Raw genomic sequence first — 15,343 nt, forward strand, 5'->3', positions numbered from 1 at the left:
ATAGCGTGGTTGTTTATTTTTAGAATGACATTGTAGGGTAAGCGTGAAAGGCCAAATCTGGCTGGTTTGAACATTTGGGTTGGATATGGTCAGCTTAAATGCTACAAAATTAAACCACAATCTAATACAGCTACAAGATTTTTATGATGTAACTTTATTTTTCAGAATGACATTGTAGGGTAGGTGTGAGATCAGATCCGGTCAGTTTGAACACAAACCAGATAAAAATTTTAGGCCAGATATGGCTGGTGTAAATGCTAAATGGCTAAACTAAAGAAATCCACAAGACAGGAATAATTCCTGGTGCCATTATCTTCAGATATATTAAAGTCTTTTAGCAGCCATTCCATTCAATACCATTAAGGCGTTGTGGAACCACTGCTGGATGAGCCGTGATCATCTCATTGCTGGTTTATGTATGTTATTTGCAGGTTTAACTGTCCACACAGGTCAACTGCTAGATGGACGAAGGGCTCTACTGGTCAGTGCTCAGGTGACTATGTTTTTATACTTTTACTTGTTTCAGTCAATTGACTGCAGCCATGCTGGAGCACCGCCTTTAGTCGAACAATTCGACCCCAGGACTTATTCTTTGTAAGGCTAGTACTTATTCTATTGGTAGCTTCTGATAGGTACCTATGGAAGACTTTATTCACATAACCCTCCCAGGAATAATGGAGAAAAGGGATGGAAAGAATTATAGGAATGGTGATTTGGTCTCTAATTACTATTTCCATCATTTTATTTTACCTGCTTTATTTTTTTCATTTATTTTTAAACTGGCTTTGTCTGGGGGAATAAGTGGTGCTGTAACTTGGGCTTTCAAAGGTGCTTGAGATTGATGAGAAAGTGAAACCAGACTGTCCCTCATGAGCAAGAAACATAAAAATTATAAGAAGCTTGTTGAAATTTTAGAAGATACAAATCACAAAGAGACTGGAAGCAACGACATGGGAAGAAAAAATAAGGAAGCTACCAATTTGGTTTGGTGAGGAGTGGATAGGTGGTGCAATGCCTGTGGTTTTCTTTCACAAGTCCTTTGAGATGGATGAGAGAGAATGGACCAGTCTGTATCTCAGGATGAAGCATAACATAAAAAATTTCTTTGAATTTTGGAAACAGCAAAGCGGGCCTCACAGAGGCAATGACAAATGACTGAGATCTTTGGCAATATGCCGTGCTTGAGAAAAAGACCCATCAAGCCAAGTGAAATTGTAGCCGTGGCAAATACTGGTGTCACACAGATGGCACCCATCCTGGTGGCAATCAAAAGCACTGATTGTACTCTCAAAGTGTTTGGTGTTAGGAAGGGCATCCAGCCATAGCAAACCATGCCAAATCAGACTGGAGTGTGGTGCATCCCCTCAGCTTACCAGCTCAGGTCAAACTGTCCAACCTATGCCAGCATGAACAACGGGCATTAAATGATGATTATGATGATGATGATGAAGTTAACCAAATTGATTTGGTCTGGAATAACATGTGCTGTGTCAATGATTTTTTTTTAATAAGTTCTTTTCGAAGTCAGTGAGAGATAACGACCAATTTGCCCCCTGGCAAGAAACAAAAATAAGAAGCTTGTCCGAATTTTGGAAGACGCAAACCATGAAGATATTGAAAGCAGCATACGACATCAAGTGAAAAAAAAAAGAATATAAGATATAAGATACCAAATTGATTTTGGTCTGGAATAATGCTGTGCTGTGCATATGAGTCTTTTAAGTTCTTTTTGAAATCAATGAGAGAGAGAGAGAGAGAACGACCAGTTTGTTCTTCAGTATGAAACATAAAAATGATAAGAAGCTCATTCAAGTTTCTAACGAAGCAAACTACAGAGACATTGAAAGCAGCATACGACAACATTGAGTGAAAAAATATGGAAGCCACCTTACCGATATTTTGTTTATTGTATCTGTACTTACCTGGAAGAAGAGAATAGACAGACAAAAGGTTAATATCAGACAATCAGAGACATCAACAATGGACACACCGAGAGAGACTCAATGACACAGGAAACATCTAGAATAGATTTTGGATTTTTTTTTCCTCTTTTATATTCTTTTATTTGTTTCAGTCATTTGACTGCAGCCATGCTGGAGCATCACCTTAATGGGTTTTTTTTTAGTCGCAGAAATTGACCCCAGGACTTATTCAAAGACTAGACGACTTAGCTGTCTTACAAGAAATCAGTAAAAATATTATTGACTGGTCGCGTGCTTCAGCGACCAGGCTGGAACAAAGTAAATGCCACATGAGGCTGTGGTGTGTGTGTGTATATATATATATATATATATATATATATAAAAGAGATGAGGAATTATGTACAGTATTTACATTATTTACATTCGACGGATATTTGTCCTCATCTTGTTTGTTATTAACACAATGTTTCGACTGATACACCCTCCAGCCTTCATCAGGTGTCTTGGGGAAATTTTGAACCTGGGTTTTTGTTCCTAAGGTATTTTTCGATGTTTACTATTATTATTATTCAAGTCACTGCCTGGAATCGAACTCGGAATCTTGGGTTTAGTAGCCCACGCTCTTAACGACTACACCACAGCCATATGGTGTAGTGGTTAAGAGTGCAGGCTACTAACCCCAAGATTCCGAGTTCGATTCCAAGCTGTGACCTGAATAATAATAATAATAATAATAATAATAATAATAATAATAATAATATCGAAAAATACCTTAGGAACAAGAACCCAGGTTCGAAATTTCCCCAAGACACTTGATGAAGGCTGGAGGGTATATCAGCCAAAACGTTGTGTTAACAACAAACAAGATGACGACAAATATCCATCAAATGTAAATAATGTAAATAATGAATGATGATGACGATGATGACAATGATGACGACGACGATGATGGTGATGACGATGATGACGAACATGATGATGACAATGATGATGATGATGATACATATAGAAGTCTGAGTGTAGATTTTCTCTCTCTGTCTCTCTCCCTCCCACCTTCCCTCCCACTCTCTCCTGTTACTCCTCACCAAAACATATCCAAACCCAAACGCTTATACACCCACAGTCTCCAAAACTAATTCTAGCTTTCTTCGGTGCATTTCTTCGCTGCTTTATTCATTGACTCAACTGAGATTTAGCCCCGGGATGTCTAATATGACAAAATACAACACCATCAACTGAGAAACTGCTGAAACATTAATGATTCTATAATTAAAGAATGCGCTTCAACAATTTAATGAAGAAGACTAACAGAATATCAGAGAGGTGACTAAGTACATGGATCCTCTACAGAACAATCTTGAACAACAGTTGTGGCTGAGTTTACCTCAGGCAGCACCAGTATGGTGCTGTACATGTAGTATGGCTTCTCTCTCTAATTAGTCACATTCATGATTTTATCTGATGGACTATCTAGTAGTTTCCAATCGTCTGGTTTCGCTCACAATGTCTGGGGCTGGTTCCAGACACTGGGAAGAAAATGCCAAACACCCCTCCCCACCCAAAATGCAGCACAATGATGCAGAGATGTGGCTGTGAGGGTAAGAAGCTTTTCTTCCCAACCATGTGACCTTGGGTTCAGTTACACCATGGGGCACCTTGGGGAGGTGGTCAAGTGTCTGTCTTCTAATATAGGTCCAGTCTGAGATCCACCTTGTGAATGGATTTGGTAGGTGGAAACTGAAAGAAACCCATTGTGTATGTATGTATGTATATATATATATATATATATATATATATATACACATACATATATGCTCTTTTATTCTTTTACTTGTTTCAGCCATTTGATTGCTGCCATGCTGGAGCACTACCTTAAAGGGTTTTAGTTGGAGAAATCAACCTCAAGACTTCAGTTAAAAAAATCGACCCGAGGACCTTTTGGGGTTGGTAAATTAAGTACAAGTGAAACACTGGGGTAGATGTGATTGACTATCCCCCTCCTGCTAAATTTCAGGCCTTGTGCCTATAATAGAAAGGATTATTATTATTATTATTATTATTATTATTATTATCATTATTACTATCAAGGTGGCAAGCTGACAGGATCGTTAGCACACCGGGCTAAATGCTTAGCGGTATTTCATCTGCCGCTGCATTCTGAGTTCAAATTCTGCCAAGGTCGACTCTGCCTTTCTTCCTTTCAGGGCCGATAAATTAAGTACCAGTTGCGTACTGGGGTTGGGTGAAATGCTTAGCAGTCTTTACGTTCTCAGTTCAAATTCCGTCAAGGTCGACTTTGGCTTTCATCCTTTCAGGGCCAATAAACTAAGTTTCAGTTGCACATTGGGGTCATGTGAAAAGCTTAGCGGTCTTTACATTCTGAGTCTTTACGTTCTGAGTTCAAATTCTACCAAGGTTGACTTTGCCTTTTTTCCTTTCGGGGCCAATAAATTAAGTACCAGTTTGAGTACTGGGGTCAATGTAATCAATTTACCCCTCCCCACAAAATCCAGGCCTTGTGCCTATAGTAGAAAGGATTATTATTATTATTGAGAGGTTTTTTTCTTCCGAAAGAAAGCATATGAAATAATATTTCCACAAATCCATTTTTTAACCTTTTTAAGTGTCCAAGTAGTTGTAAATATAATCTCCTGGACTCCAGACTGACTGGAGTCGATCAGAGTCAGCAAAAGCAAGACTTGTATTATGAAGCAGTTGGTGTTTTTTTTTTTTTCGTTTACTTTGACGATGCAAAACTCTGTTATTTCTCATTTATTTCTTTCCTTTCGACACTTCTCCAAAGAGGGACACTATCTGAAACATTGGGTTTTCCACTCCCCACTGTAAGTTCACTGTACTCTTTTTATTCAATTTACTATATGTGTGCATGCATGTGTGTGTGTGTGTGTGTGTGTGTGTGTGTGTGTGTGTACATACATACACACAACTGACATACACACACACACACACATGCGGAAATATAAGCACACACATATAAGTAAAGATAAACATGCGCACCCACACAAGCTCACACACACAAACACACCCTTACAAACTGACACACACGTACTCAAGAACACACACACACACACTCACACACACATGCAGAAATATAAACACACACTGATAAGCAAAGATAAACATGAGCACACACACATACACACCCTTACAAACTGACACACACACAAACACATATCTACAAACACACGCACACACACACACACACTTATGTTGGTTTTCTCAACAACTGTACTGTAATGTCATCACTTTCATTGCCCCTGTGGCAGATACTGGAAAAAAATCGATTGGAATGATAACATGATTACAGAGCAAAGAGAATAAATAAAATAAAACTGAGAAAGAGAAAAAGAAAAAAAGAAATGTTTCCTGATGAATGACAAAAGGTGTGGAGGTGGTAGGGGAGCTGACTGATAATTGGAGAAGAACAATTATCAAAAGTTCAATAATGAATTATAAAATAGCATTTCCCCCACCAATGCCAACACCAGAATGCTGGCAAAATTATAATTTTATTTGAAATTTTATATTTTATTTTTGTTGCTATTTTTTTTTTGCCCTATATTTTGTTTTTATCAAAAATAAAGAAAAATATAAATATATTTAAAAAAAAGTTTTCTGGGCATTTAAAAAAATTTTGTTATTGTTTTCATATGAAATTCATACTTAAAAAGCATGATTAATTTGGTATAATAATAACGAGTTGCATCTGCGGTGACAACACCACCGACACCAACAAGTGGAACAATAGAAGCACAACAATAACAACAACAACAATTAAAGTAATATCAACAGCTGGACCAGTATTTCAAAAGCACCAGCTGCAACAACAAGGATGTGTGTTTTCCCTAATGAAAAAGCAAAAAAAAAAAAAAAACCCTCCAAAAAACAAGAAACAGAGCCCTTTTGTTTCCCCTACGTCAAACTAATATTGACACACCCTTTACAATAACGGGATATTTAACAACTCCGCTGACCCCAGAATTGAACCTGAATCCCACATCATCACAATATGGGTATTATGCTACAACCATCAACATCAGCACAGTCATAATGTTGTTGGCACTCCGTCGCTTACGACGTCGAGGGTTCCAGTTGATCCGATCAACGGAACAGCCTGCTCGTGAAATTAACTTTCAAGTGGCTGAGCACTCCACAGACACGTGTACCCTTAACGAAGTTCTCGGGGGATATTCAGCGTGACACAGAGTGTGACAAGGCTGACCCTTTGAATTACAGGCACAACAGAAACAGGAAGTAAGAGTGAGAGAAAGTTGTGGTGGAAGAGTACAGCAGGGTTCGCCACCATCCCCTGCCGGAGTCTCGTGAAGATTCAGGTGTTTTCGCTCAATAAACACTCACAACGCCTGGTCTGGGAATTGAAACCGCAATCCTATGACCGCGAGTCCACTGCCCTAACCACTGGGCCATTGCGCCTCCACACAGTCATAATAACAACAATAATAATAATCTCTCTTTACTCTCTCATTATACTCTTTTACTTGTTTCAGTCATTTTGACTGCAGCCATGCTGGAGCACCACCTTTAGTCGAGCAAATCGACCCCAGGACTTATTCTTTGTAAGCCTAGTACTTATTCTATCAGTCTCCTTTGCCGAACCGCTATGTTACGGGGACGTAAACACACCAGCATCGGTTGTCAAGCGATGTTGGGTGGGACAAACACATATATACGACGGGCTTCTTTCAGTTTTTGTCTACCAAATCCACTTAGAAAGCTTTGATCGGCCCGAGGCTATAGTAGAAGACACTTGCCCAAGGTGCCACACAGTGGGACTGAACCTGGAACCGGTATGGTTGGTAAGCATAACCACACAACCACACCTGCACCACACAACCACACCTGCACCACACAACCACACCTGCACCTACATACATACATATATATATATATATATATATATATATATATATATATATATACACACACACACACACACATGCATACACTCATATATGCACGTACTCATAACTATATTTATTTATAGCTGTATATCAGTATTTGATGGGCTTCTTTCAGTTTCCTTCCATCAAATCCACTCGCACAGCTTGTAATGGCCTAGAGCTATATCCATACACATCTACACATACATATACATGTATACATATATATAAGCATACTAATATATGCACACATACACACACATACATATATATACACACACACACACATAGAAAAATACATACATATATAAGACATATATACGTATACCATAAAAATACGTACATACATACATACACTCACAGACAAATATACATACACATTCATATATACACCCACAAACTTACACAGATAGTATCTCATTGTAGAGAAAATAACCAGGAATCAAAAATGAGAAAAAGGGGAGGGGGGCAAATATCAAAAGGCAAATGAAAAACAGAAGAAGAAGAAGAAGAGGAATAAGAAGAGGAAAAAGAAGATGAAGAAGAAGAAGAAGTTGATGATGATGATGAAAAAGAAGATGAAGAAAAGGAAGAAGAAGAAGAAGAAGAAGAAGAGGCAGATGATGATGATGATGAGGAGGAGGAGGAGGAGGCGGAGGAGGAGGCGGAGGAGGAGGAAGATGACGATGATGATGATGCTAAGAAGAGGAAGAAGAAGAAGAAGAAAAGGAAGAAGAAGAAAAAAGAAGAGAAGGAAGAAAAGGAAGAAGAAGAAGAAGAAGAAGAAGAAGAAAAGGAAGAAAAGGAAGAAGAAGAAGAAGAAGAAGAAGAACCGTTGCTCTTATCAGTGCTGTTTATAATAAGACATGTCACAATCAGTTTTGTGATAAAGAATTGTGTACGGATTCCTCCTACACAAATAAGAAAAAAACCTGCCAAATATAGAAGAACTGTTTGTGTGTGAACGCTTGGCAGATGGCAGAATGGCTTATAAATACAGTGGATCAATAAACGTTTCTTACTATAGATACAAGGCCTGAAATTTGAGGGGAAGGGACTACTCGATTACATCGGCCCCAGTGCATAACTGGTACTTATTTCATCAGGCAAAGTCAACCTCGGTGGAATTTGATCTCAGAATGTAAAGACGGATGAAACGCTGCAATAATAATAATAATAATAATAATAATAATAATAATAATAATAATAATAATAATAATAATAATAATAATAATAGTTTCAAATATTGCCACAAGGGCAGCAATTTTGGAGGAGGGGACTAGTCGATTACATCGACCCCAGTGCACAACTGGTACTTATTTAACCGCCCCTGAAAGGATGAAAGGCAAAGTTGACCTTGGTGGAATTTGAACTCAGAATGTAGGCGTGCTAAAGATTCTGCCAGCTCGCCACCTTAATAATAATAATAATAATCCTTTCTACTATAGGCACAAGGCCTGAAATTTGGAGGGAGCGGGGTAGTCGATTACTTCAACCCCAGTCTTTAACTGGTACAGACAGAGAATTCCAATTAAGTAATTGAACAGGATTGCCAGAAACATTTCTCCTCTCTTTCATGCACATAAAGAGAGAGGGGGAGAGAGAGAGAGAGAGAGACATTACAATTAATTTATTAATTGAACATGATTGGCATAAACACTTTCTCTCCCCTCATATACATAGAGAAATGTGGTCAGACGAATATACAGAGAGGAAGAGAGAGGGGGAGAAGGATAGAGGGGAGGGAGAGAGAGATGAGAGGGGGTACGGGAAAGAGAGGAGAAGAGGGAGGGAGAGAGTCATTAAAATTAATTAATTAAACACACTTGTCATAAATATATTCCCTCTCCTTAAACACATGATGAGGAATATACTCACACACATAAACAAAGAGAGAGAAGAGGGAGAGGGAAAGAGAGGAGGAGGGATATGGTGAGAGGGAGAGAGAAGAGGGTGAGTGAGAGAGGGAGAGAGGGGAAGAGGGAGATGGTGAGAATGTGAGGGGAGAGTGAGGGAGAGGGAGAATGAAGAAGAGGGAGATGGTAAGAGGGAGAGAGAGACACTACAACTTTTTTTATTCTATCAGTCTCTTTTGCCAAACCGCTAAGTTATGGGGACGTAAACACACCACCATCGGTTGTCAAGCGATGTTAGGGGGACAAACACAGACACACAAACATACACACACATACACATATATATACATATATACGACGGGCTTCTTTCAGTTTCCGTCTACCAAATCCACTCACAAGGCTTTGGTCGGCCCGAGGTTATAGTAGAAGACACTTGCCCAAGGTGCCACGCAGTCGGACTGAACCCAGAACTATGTGGTTGGTAAGCAAGCTACTTACCACACAGCCACTCCTATGCCTGGATAATTTTAAAAGAGAAAATTTATATCATAGGACCAAGGGCAATCTTTGACAAACTGGTATCAAAAGTTCTATCTATTGGTCTCCCATACTGAACTACCAAGTTACAGGTGGAGGCGCAATGGCCCAGTGGTTAGGGCAGCGGACTCGCAGTCGTAGGATAGCGGTTTCGATTCCCAGACCGGGCATTGTGAGTGTTTATTGAGCAGAAACACCTAAAGCTCCACAAGGCTCAGGCAGGGGATAGTGGCAAACCCTGCTGTACTCTTCCACCACAACTTTCTCTCACTCTTACTTCCTGTCTCTGTCGTACCTGTATTTCAAAGGGGCCAGCCTTGTCACACTGTGTCACGCTGAATATCCCCGAGAACTACATTAAGGGTACACGTGTCTGTGGAGTGCTCAGCCACTTGCACGTTAATTTCACGAGCAGGCTGTTCCATTGATCAGATCAACTGGAACCCTCGACGTCGTAAGCGACTGAGTGCCAACCACCACTAAGTTACGGGAGACGTTAACAAACCAACACTGGTTGGCAAGTGGTGTAGGACAGTCTTACAAACAGACATCACATTATTAAACTCTTCAAGCCAGGGTAGGTTGTGGTTTAATCCTTTAGCATTTAAACTGACCATATCCAGGCCAAATATTTCACCTGTTTTATGCTCACACCGGCCAGACCTGGCCTATCACACCTAGCCTACAATGTCATTCTAAAAATATACAAGCACACCATTGGAATCTTGATGCTACCAGATAATGCCTAATTAATTTAAAACTATGTGAATAAATAAGCAATACAAGGCTGGTCCTCTCAAGTGCTGGTGCCACTTAAAGAGCACCTGCACTGGCTCTGCATTAACACACCTGTGCTGCATTAACACACCTGTGCTGCGTTAACACACCTGTGCCAGTGCTGTATTAATGCACCTGTGCTGCTGCTGTGTTAACGCACCCGTGCTGGTGCTGTATTAACACACCCATGACACTGATGCGTAAAAAGCATCGAGCACACATGGTGATCATTATGATGATGGTGGTGTTAATAACAATGCTGACGACGATTATGATAATGGTGGTGATGGTGATGTTAATGATGATGACGACGACGACGATGACGACGACAAGGATGATGATGATGATGATGATGACAAAGATGCTAATGGTGATGATCATGATGATGATAGTAATGATAATGGCAAAGATGTTAAGATGATGATTGTAATGCACTGTTATCATCATCCTTTGCATCATCATCATCATCATCATCTTTTTAATGCTCATCCTTACCATCTTCACCATCATCTTCTCATCATCTTCGTCATCGTTACTATCATCATCACCACCGTTATCATTTGTCACCACCACCACCACCACCACCATCATCATCATTATTAACATCACCACCATCTTCATCACGATCACCACCACCACCACCACCATCCTCCTCATCATCATCTTCCTTACCGTCATCCTCACCGCCACCACCATCGTCGGTGATAAGTTATTTAATCAAAAACTCCACCCCACCCACCCCCGAAATTCTTCTTTTATAATATAAAATTAATTGAAAGACGCAGACGCTGGGGTATTTCAATGAACAACACGGCAAGCGAGGAGTGGACGTCACTGCCGAATACAAAGAGAGAGAGACGGATGACACCAGCACAAGCGCAGAAAGAATGAAATAATCCGACAGATAAATGGATCGACCCATTATTTTACCAATGAGCCGCTGCATGCTTCAGTGGTCAAAGTCAAAACAAAAACAAAATAAAGATAAAATACAAAGGAATCTAGTGAATGCTTAGTTTACTATTGGACCACTCAATCAGGGGAATCTGTCCATACCAGCAGCAACCAGTCTCTCTAGATAACTAGATTAATCATTCGGATCGGAGAAAGAATGGAATGGTGATGGGTGGTGGTGGTGGGAATGGGTGGGTGGGAGGTGAGGTGGGGGTTTAGGGTGATGATGGTGATGATGGTGATGATGATGATGATGATGATGCAGATGATGACAGTAGGGTTGACGGTGGTAGTGGTGGTAGCGGCGGCGGTGGTGGTGGGGTTAGGACGATGGTGGTGATTGTGATGACAATGACGATGATGATCGTGACGATGGGGGTGTCGGTGGTGCTGGTGGTAGTGGTAGGTGAGGGTGATCACGGTGATGATGATGATGATGATGTTGTTGTTGATGATGATGATGAGGAGGAGGAGGAAAGGGAGTGGGAGGAAGATAATGAGGAAGAAAATGATGAAGATGATGACTGCGATGATTATGATGATGATGATGATGATGATGTTAATGCTGACAATAGTGATGGTAGTGGTGATGACGAAGATGATGATGATTGTGATGATGGTGATGCTGATTATTATAATGATGACGACAATGGATATAATGATGGTCAATATAATGGCGTGTAATGAGAGAATGCTGCTGGTGATGATGATGATGATGATGATAAAAGCAATGACAATAACGACAGCGATAACAATGCCGTTTAATGATGACGACGCAAACACACACACACACGTAGTCAGACACACAACCACACACATGCAGACACACAAATCAAAAGCCAATAAGGAACCATTAGACGTTGGTATTGAAGACCAGCTGGAGAGTCAGGGATGGACGGACAAATAAACTGCAGGATTGCTGTTCTCAAGTGACGTGGCTCAAAGAGAGAAAATAGCAGAGGCAATAAAAGAGAATTCTTCCTTTAAACAAATACCGGAATGAACACACACACACACACACACATGCACACAATTATCGGTCTTTCACTAAATCTCTGGTTATATATATATATATATGTATGTATATATATATATATATATATATATATATATATATATATATATATATATATATATGTATATGTGTATATGTATGTATGTATGTATATATGTGTGTGTGTATGTATATATACACACACACACACATATATATATACGTGCATATGTGTGTATATATATATGTGTGTGTGTCTATGTATACATATATATGCGTATATGCATGTGTATATATATATATATATATATAATATATATATGTATATGAGTAAGAGATATGTGTGTGTGCTTGTGTAAGTTGCAGGCGTGGCTACTTGGTTACGAAGCTCGCATTACAATCACATGGTTGCAGGTTCAGTTCCCGTGCACTGCACCCTTGGCATATTTGTTTTCTACTACAGAAACTGCCAAGACATCTCATACCCATCTCCTCAACCCATCTTGTCAGCATCACCATTTTTTCTGCCCTCTCTTCTTCACATTAATTAACCCCTCTCATTAATCTTCCAAACACCACCACCACCAACACACAACAATATTAGCTAGAAATAGCAGCCAAATCACTCTCAGATTTCACCTAACCATTGTAATAAAAAAAAAAAAAAAATACCAAGGGATGCATTGGATAATATATTCCTAGATGTACAATGCCTGAGAGAAACACGGGATGGTCGTAACGAGAACGATTTTGATTGTAAGTTAAGACCTAATTGTGACTAACCTAGGGCTAAATACCATCATCAACATCATCATCAATATCATTACTATCTCCAACAACTATATCATTAATTAACATCAACAACAACAACCAACACAGTTTGTATGTAGTTGCTTGAACTGCTAGAAATAGCAGTCAATATTCTTTTTTCCAATCTACATCCTGGTTAGTCCATATTACTCCATAAAGGGCACAGGTCCAGTTTCCCATTTTCTCTGGCATATATATTCGTCCCTGTGAAGGTGCATGGCTCAGTGGTTAAGAGCATCGGACTCACGATCATGAGGTAGCGAGTTCAATTCCCGGACCGGGCTGTATGTTGTGTTCTTGAGCAAGACACTTTATTTCACGTTGCTCCAGTTCACTCAGCTGCCACCATCGACAATCAGTTACCAACGTTACTTCCACCACAACAACAACCACCACCACCACCACCACCACCACCACCACCACCACCAATATTGTTACTAGCAACATCACCACTACAGCCTGTCATCACCACCAACAACCATTATCATCAACATCAACCACTACTGCCAAAACCACCACCACCACCACCACCACCACCACTAATTCCTGCACTGTCCATGAACCTTGTGTACCCCCGACCCCCAACCCCCAAATCGTCTTCATTCAGTAAAATACCAAACAGATCTCTTAACATGCAACGTAGTCAATCCAACCAGTGGAAATACCAATAATCTTTCTTAATCCAATCAAGACTAAGATCCATTCATTGATTCTAATGGATTCCACCACTACAGTACATTGCCCTATACTACATCATGCATCTCGCAACTGCCATGGCGTAGTAGATTACACGGTTCTAGTGTGGTCAGAAGAAGCAACACAAGGCTGAATAGAGGTGCAAAGCAATGAAAAACCAAAGGGATAAAGGAGTATGTCTACCTTAGGGTACACAGCAAATGTGCACTGAGATAAGGATGCTGAAATCTCAAAGAGAACAAGGGCAAGATGGAAGGTTTTTAACCGTTTAGCATTCAAATTATTCTGACAAATTTAATCATCATCATCATCGTTTAACATCCACTTTCCATGCTAGCATGGGTTGGACGATTTGACTGAGGACTGGTGAACCAGATGGCTACACCAGGCGCCAATCTGATTTGGCAGAGTTTCTACAGCTGGACGCCCTTCCTAACGCCAACCACTCCGAGAGTGTAGTGGGTGCTTTTTACGTGCCACCGGCACGAAGGCCAGTCAAATGGTACTGGCAATGGCCACACTCAAAATGGTGTATTTTACGTGCCACCTGCACAGGAGCCAGTCCAGCGGCACTGGCATTGATCTCGCTCGAATGTCTTTACACGTGCCACCGGCACAAGTGCCAGGAAGGTGACACTGGGCACAGGTGCCATCATGATTTCGCTAATGTTTATTTATTTACGTTGTCTTCAGAATTAGTTGCTTCGTGCAAGAGAGGAAACTGCGCTGGATTGGTCATGTGATGCATCCAGCCATAGAAACAATGCCAAATCAGACCGGATTCTGGTGCATCTTCCCCAGCTGGCCAGCCCTGGTCACACCATCCAACCCATGCCAGCATGGACAACAGGCATTAAATGATAATGATGCCTTGAATTAATCATACATTATTTCATAGCTTTAAGATTTCGACGATGTGGTTGTCTATTTTTACTATGACATTGCAGAGTAGGTGTGAGACGTATCTGACCAGAGACAGAATATTTTGGCCAGATATGGTCAGTTTGAATGCTAATGGGTTAACTCAGTAAAGGATGTGCGCCAAATAAAGATAGACAATTCCATAAGTGCCAAATTCTTAACCTTCTTAACTGGCCCTTGGGGCCGATCCATTGGCCTGATGGAACAAATGTTGTCAATGGCTGGTTTTGAAGTGTAACAGCCAATCAGAGACCGTCTTTCAGTTGATGTATACTCTTTTACTCTTTTACTTGTTTCAGCCATTTGACTGTGGCCATGCTGGAGCACCGCCTTTAGTCAAGCAAATCGACCCCAGGACTTATTCTTTGTAACTGAAAGCACAAATTCCATCGGGCTGGACAGGTCACAAGGTTCACAGACAAAAATTGGACCTGTTGCCAAATGGTATCCGAAAGACCAGATAAGTTCATCTGGAAGGCCTCCACGTTGACGGGAAGATGATTTAGTTAAGTGATTTGGGTCAAGATGGAAAACAATGGTGCAATCAACTCAGATTACGAAAGCGCATTGTGATCAGCGATATACACTAGCATCTAATGGTCTGGTCAATACTGCAATACAAGAGCCTCCTTTGGTCAGAGCTGGCCTTGAGTGGCTGCATCCTTGCTGTTTTCAGGCCAGCTGGAGTATCATCTCCAGTGGCTAAACAAACCTATATGTGAGTGACAATCTCTGTCACATAGACCACAATTGTATATGGTCTTAGGTCTATTGAAGTTACTGTGGTGGTGATGGTGGTGGTAGTGGTGATGGTGGTGGTGGTGTCAAGTGATGGTGGTGGTGGTGGTGATAGTGCTCCTGGTGGTGATTGTTGTTGTGGTGGTTGTGGTAGTAGCGGAGGTGGTGGTGGTGGTGGTGGTGGTGGTAGTGCTAGTGTTGGTTCTGGTCGTTCTG

General features: G+C 40.6%; 1 protein-coding gene across 2 annotated transcripts in view; it reads right to left on the reverse strand.

Annotated features, from left to right (window-relative positions):
* The window catches only part of LOC106870451 (protein rolling stone), a 107,721-nt gene that overhangs the window by 8,423 nt on the left and 83,955 nt on the right, over positions 1-15,343 (reverse strand). Inside the window, exon 3 of one of the 2 annotated variants that reach the window (XM_052975227.2) lies at positions 1,893-1,922. The exons of the other annotated variant lie outside the window; for it this stretch is intronic. Coding sequence (XP_052831187.1) covers positions 1,893-1,922 — 30 coding nt within the window. The remainder of the gene's footprint in view (positions 1-1,892; positions 1,923-15,343) is intronic. 2 annotated transcript variants of the gene reach the window in all.

The sequence above is a fragment of the Octopus bimaculoides genome, chromosome 20, assembly GCF_046866305.1.
Source record: "Octopus bimaculoides isolate indiv1 chromosome 20, ASM4686630v1, whole genome shotgun sequence".
NCBI lineage: Eukaryota > Metazoa > Mollusca > Cephalopoda > Octopoda > Octopodidae > Octopus > Octopus bimaculoides.